This window comes from Petaurus breviceps, unplaced genomic scaffold (genome assembly GCF_028583685.1).
Source record: "Petaurus breviceps papuanus isolate PSGF00001 unplaced genomic scaffold, PetGlider_PUasm1.0 138, whole genome shotgun sequence".
In the NCBI taxonomy this organism is placed as follows: Eukaryota; Metazoa; Chordata; class Mammalia; order Diprotodontia; family Petauridae; genus Petaurus; species Petaurus breviceps.
Window position 1 is genome coordinate 14,748,044 of NW_027185694.1, and position 5,534 is coordinate 14,753,577.

The 5,534-nt window shown below is 37.8% G+C and overlaps 1 protein-coding gene across 1 annotated transcript; it reads left to right on the forward strand.

Moving 5' to 3' along the window:
• Nucleotides 1-2,501: 2,501 nt before the first annotated feature.
• LOC138143473 (olfactory receptor 13D1-like) lies at nucleotides 2,502-3,443 on the forward strand. The gene has a single exon (XM_069064750.1). It carries the CDS (start codon nucleotides 2,502-2,504, stop codon nucleotides 3,441-3,443), a length of 942 nt encoding a protein of 313 aa, XP_068920851.1.
• Nucleotides 3,444-5,534: the final 2,091 nt, after the last annotated feature.

A 5,534-nucleotide genomic window follows, 5' to 3' on the forward strand; every position in this document is an offset into this window, starting at 1 on the left:
TGCCATATACAAATGTAAGTTCTATTTATCAGTGTTATTATCATTTATCGTTATGTGAGGGGCAACTAGGTTGCTCAATGGATAGGGCACTGGGCCTGGATTAAGGAAGACAAGTTCAAATGTGGACACAGATACTCACTAGATGTATGACCTTGGGAAAGTTGCTTAACCTCTATTTGCCTTAATCCACTTCAGATGGAACTGAACTAATTGGTGAAGGGCCAATCTGTGCCAAGAAAACCCCACAGATAGTACTGACAGTGATGTGGTTCATAGAATTACAATGAGTTGGATATGACTGAACAACTGAAAAACAATAAATCTTTATGTGAGCTGGCCCATGTCTAGGAAAATGAGTATCCTATTCTGTGATGACATATGAGGAAGGAGCAGAGTCATACCTTTTTGATCCCCTTCCACTACATATCCTATAGCACACATTGTTTTAAAAATATTTTCTTTATATCACTGTTACTTTCCCCTGAGTCCTCCTTCTGTTATAACACTTTCTCGTAACTACGGAAGTAGTCAAACAGAAAAAAATGGACACATTGGCCATCCTGGCCATTTGACCATACCTTTCCTTTCTGTCCTTGTGTTCTTGGAATAAGTACCTGGCAGTGGTTTTGCTTAGTCAAAAAGGATAACAGTTCAGAGAAATATAAGATAATAGCTAGAAGACATGGGAGGATCAGGTGAAAGTTTTTTGAAGATGCGGAGACATGACTTGCTGGTAGGGAGCAGGGAAAGAGTTAATAGCTAGAGACAAAAGATTATAGAAAGGGACTGATAGAGGGGACCATCAACTGGAGAAAATGGTATGAGCTGGGATCAAGTTTGCAGTAGAATGGTTTGCCTTAGAAAAAAGAACCACCTTTGCATGTGAGCTAGGGGTAAAGGAAGAGATTGGGAATTATTCAAGGCTGGCATTTGGCAAGGCATGACTGGTGGCAAGACAAAAGAGCAAGGAATTTAAATGTAAAGAATAGCATAGAGTTTAAAGTGATTCACCAAGGGATCAAATTGGGAAGGGAAGAAAGTTCATCCTGTACAAGGTGATGATTCGGAAAAGATTTAAGGCGTATAGGGTAAGTATGCATGGGAAATGAGTAATTTGAGGAATTGAGATGTTCATGTATGAAGTAGAATTAGTATATATGTTGAAGTCCATTAGAATCATGGCAAGAGTTGAGCTAGAAAGAGTGTTCATGAACCAAGAACTGAACTAGTTGATGAAGTAAAATGTCCTGGGAGAAACAGTCATCAGGATCTGGATTGGGTGATAAAATTGGAATAGCAAAATCTTCACAGGAAGAAAGGCTTCTCATTGACAGTGCTAGAAAATGGCAATGGGGATCAAGGAGTATTCCCACCATATCCAGTGAGTAGGGGAAAAGGATATGAGTAAAAATGCAACCAGTTCTAGAAAAGATAACCAAGGATGCTGTATCATCAGGAGGGATCCAGGTCTTAGTGGGGCATTACAAGATGGAAAGAGTGAAAAAGGAAAGAGTTTGAGATAAAAGCTAATTTATTGATTCTGAAGAAGTCATTCCAGATAGCAGAGCAGATGGAACAGACAGAGCTGGAGTAGAACATTTGGGGATTATTGTTGAGAGCAATTGGAGGGAAGAAGATTTAGATTTGTACAAAAACAGACAGGGTGTCCAAATAACTGGGATGAGAAAAGCATAACTGGGTATGTGTGCTAGCCTTTGAGGAATGAATCCAGGCAAATTATCATTGTTTGGAGAAAGGTCCATTGATCATGACAAGTGATCAGACTATTCCAAGCCCTCTCTTAAGGTTCAAGCTCACAGCAAGAGGTGATGTTTTCTATGGGGCCTTGGGAAGCAGCATAGGAAAGTAAAAAATCATTTTGGACTAGAAGTCAGGAAGCAAGAATTCTCCCTACAAAGAACTAGATGGGCAGCCTTAGACAATCACTTAACTTTTTGATTCCTTAATATCTTCATTTGTAAAATAGAGATTATGATGCCTGCTAATGACAAGGGGTATTACGACAGTTAAGATGATAAATGTGAAAAGATTTGAAAAAGTACAAACTATAGCAAGTCATGCAGAGTGAAAAAAGCAGAATCTGAAGACTAATACTTAAAATGCAATAAAAACTATAGCAATAAGTTACTATTCACACAATGACTAAAGTAAAAGAAAGGACAAAGGAAATGAGGATCACAGAAGTCTTTCTTGTCAAAGATAGTTATGGTAAAGAACAGGAATTACACACATATAAAATTATTAACCATCTCTGCTATGTGTTTGCATAAGTTTGAATTACTATTTTTCTTTGTACTTTTGTTCATATATATGAAAATCTGTGCATATCGATGGAAATCCAAATAAAATTAATACTAACCAAAGGAAAAATTTGAAGTACAAAGTATATATGATATAATTGTAAAACACTGTTGCTGTTTAATCCCATTGCTATGACCATATCCTTTCATAACTCCCACAGGTGCCACAGAAAAAGTACTATGGACAAGGGGAATTACACAGCTGTGACTGAGTTTTTCTTGGTGGGGCTTTCTCATTACCCAGGCCTCCAGATAACTCTTTATGTGCTCTGCCTGGTGATGTACCTGGTGATTCTGTTGGGAAATAGCACCCTCATTATCATCAGCATCCTGGATCCCCACCTTCATACCCCTATGTACTTTTTCCTGGGGAATCTCTCCTTCCTGGATATCTGTTACACATCTTCCTTCATTCCCAAGATTCTGATTAATTTTACATCTGAAAGAAAATCCATTTCTTTCATTGGATGTACCCTGCAGATGGTTATTTCTCTTGGACTGGGATGCACAGAGTGCATTCTCCTGGCAGTGATGGCCTATGACAGGTATGTCGCCATCTGCAATCCCCTAAGATACACCATCATCATGAACAAGGGACTCTGTGCACAGATGGCAGCTTGGACCTGGATAGCAGGATTTCTGCTCTCCCTGGTACAAACTGTGCTTGCCATGATAAAACCCTTTTGCGGGAATATCATTGATCATATTACCTGTGAAATTCTGGCCCTTCTCAAGCTTATTTGTGTAGACATATCTCTCAATGTGTTCATCATGACAATTGCAAGTATCATAATCTTAATCACTCCTCTGACGCTCATTTTTATCTCTTACATTTTCATCCTTGCCACTATCCTGAGAATTAACTCTAGTGAAGGAAGGAAAAAGGCCTTTTCCACTTGTTCAGCCCACCTTACTGTGGTGATCTTGTTCTATGGGTCTGCTCTTTTCATGTACATGAAGCCCAAGTCCAAGGACACAAAGACTTCTGATGAGATCATTGTGCTTTCCTATGGGGTAGTGACCCCAATGCTGAACCCCATCATCTACAGCCTGAGGAACAAAGAAGTGAAGGGGGCTGTTAAGAAACTTCTGTTCAGAAATCTGTTCTTACAGAAAATATGACAATTTTTGAGGTTTTCAATTCCTTCTTTTTGGGGGGGGGAGGGGATTTATTGCTTTGCATCCAAAGAGAGCATGCTGTCCCTGTTGTCATGTAAGACTGTGTTGGCCAAGCCAAATTTGTAATTACTACTCTTTTGCACATACTTTACATATTTCTCACTGGTTCTGCTACTATATGTCCTCTGGATATTGCCACTTTATATCCTGGAATTTAAATATTTCCTATTAACTAATACCATATTTAGAGGAATAATCAGAAACTTGTTAAAATAATTAAGGTTTCTATATGAATATAGCAAAGTTTCACAGTGAATAGAGCACTGAGCTCTTAGTCAGGAAGGCCTGAGTTCAAATTCAGGCTCAGACACTTATTACCTGTGTGACCCTGGGAAAATCACTTGACCTCTCTGTCTTCCTCAGTTTTCTCAGCTGTAAAATTGGGGATCATAACATCTACTTCACAAGGTTCTGTGAGAATCATAAGGAATGGCATTTACAAAGTCTTTAGCACAGTGTCTGACACACAGTGGGTGCTTTGGAATTATTTATTTCCTTCCTTTTGCTTCCCAGGGAAATTGTGTAATTATGTTTTTGAGAGACTCAAGAGAAGGAGGAGACTAATGATAGAGTTTAACTATCATTCTACAGTCTAACTATGCTTTTAACAGAGATATAGAAAGGACTAAAAGAATTTCTTTCCTGAGAATATAAGCTTAAATCTTATCTTGTGAAGAAACATTTTTTAATTTTCAGTTCCAAATTTTCACCTTCCTTCTACACCTTCCCCCACCCAAAGAAAAGGCAAGGAATACAATACCCATTGTACATATGAAGTCATGCAAAACATTTCCCCATTATACATGTTACAAGAAAAGCAAACAATTAAAAAGAGAAAAAAAAAGTGATTTGATCTGTACTCTGAATTTATCAGCTCTTTAACTCCAGGGATTTTTATCACAAATCCTTTAGAATTGTGGTGGATCATAGTATTGATCAGAGTTACAAAGTCTTTCACAGTTGGCTATCTTTACAATATTTCTATTACCATGTACATTGTTTTCCTGGTTCTGTTCACTTTACTTTGCATCAGTTCATATAAGTTAAGAAACATCATGAAAAGAATCTTTTATATACCCTTGAAGCTATACTGAAAGCACTGAATATAACCAGAATTAAGTCAACAGTAGCAATGACACATAAAGATTACTTTAGCGGTAATCCTTTTCAAAGGTAATATAAATTAAATAATTATTTAGAGCTTTTGTTTGCTACATTCTTAATAACTTACATACTCGGTAACCCTGATATTTATTTATGCTTAGAAAGTTATGGAATTGATATAGAGAGAAATTAGAAAAATCTTATGAAAAAAGAGGATTTCCAGATTATTTATTTTTTAAAAAAATTAATAAACTCTTTTGGAAGTTGAGACTAGGCGATTAATTATTGAGAGGTATTATAAATTTCATAATTAGTATAGAAATATCAGTTTATATAGGGCAGATAAGTGGCACAGTAGATAAAGTGCTGGGCCTAAGACTCATCTTCCTGAGTGCAAATCTGACCTCAGACACTTACTAGCTATGTGACCCTGGGCAAGTCATTTAACCCTGTTTGTCTCAGTTTCCTTTTTTGTAAAATGAGTTGGAGAAGGAAGTGACAAACCCCTCTGGTATCTTTGTCAAGAAAACTCCAAATAGGGTCATGTGGAGTCTGACGTGACTGAGACACTGAGCAACAACAATCAGATTCTGCTCCCTTGAGGGCCTTAGAGCCTGAGGTAAGGATGAAAAAAGGTGGTACCGTGTCACATGGGCCACATATAGAGGTGTCAACCCTCAACCCTACTACACATGAAGTTTGGGGGAGGGGAAATTTTTTCCCTTTTCTTCATTTAAAAAAATTATTTGTTAATATGTAATCAAGCTAATAAGCATCAAGGAGTCTCCCAATGAATAAAAACCCCTGTTAGATACCAGGCTTGGTCATTCAGCTCGTTATCTCCTGGGAAATTTTCCCCATTCTCCCAGGTTCCCTAAAGTGAGAGGAGTCCTTCTCTCTCTCTCTCTCTCTCTCTCTCTCTCTCTCTCT

What these genes read in the sequence shown, in the direction of transcription:
- LOC138143473 (XM_069064750.1), top strand. Translation starts at nt 2,502, where the DNA reads ATGGACAAGGGGAATTACACAGCTGTGACTGAGTTTTTCTTGGTGGGG.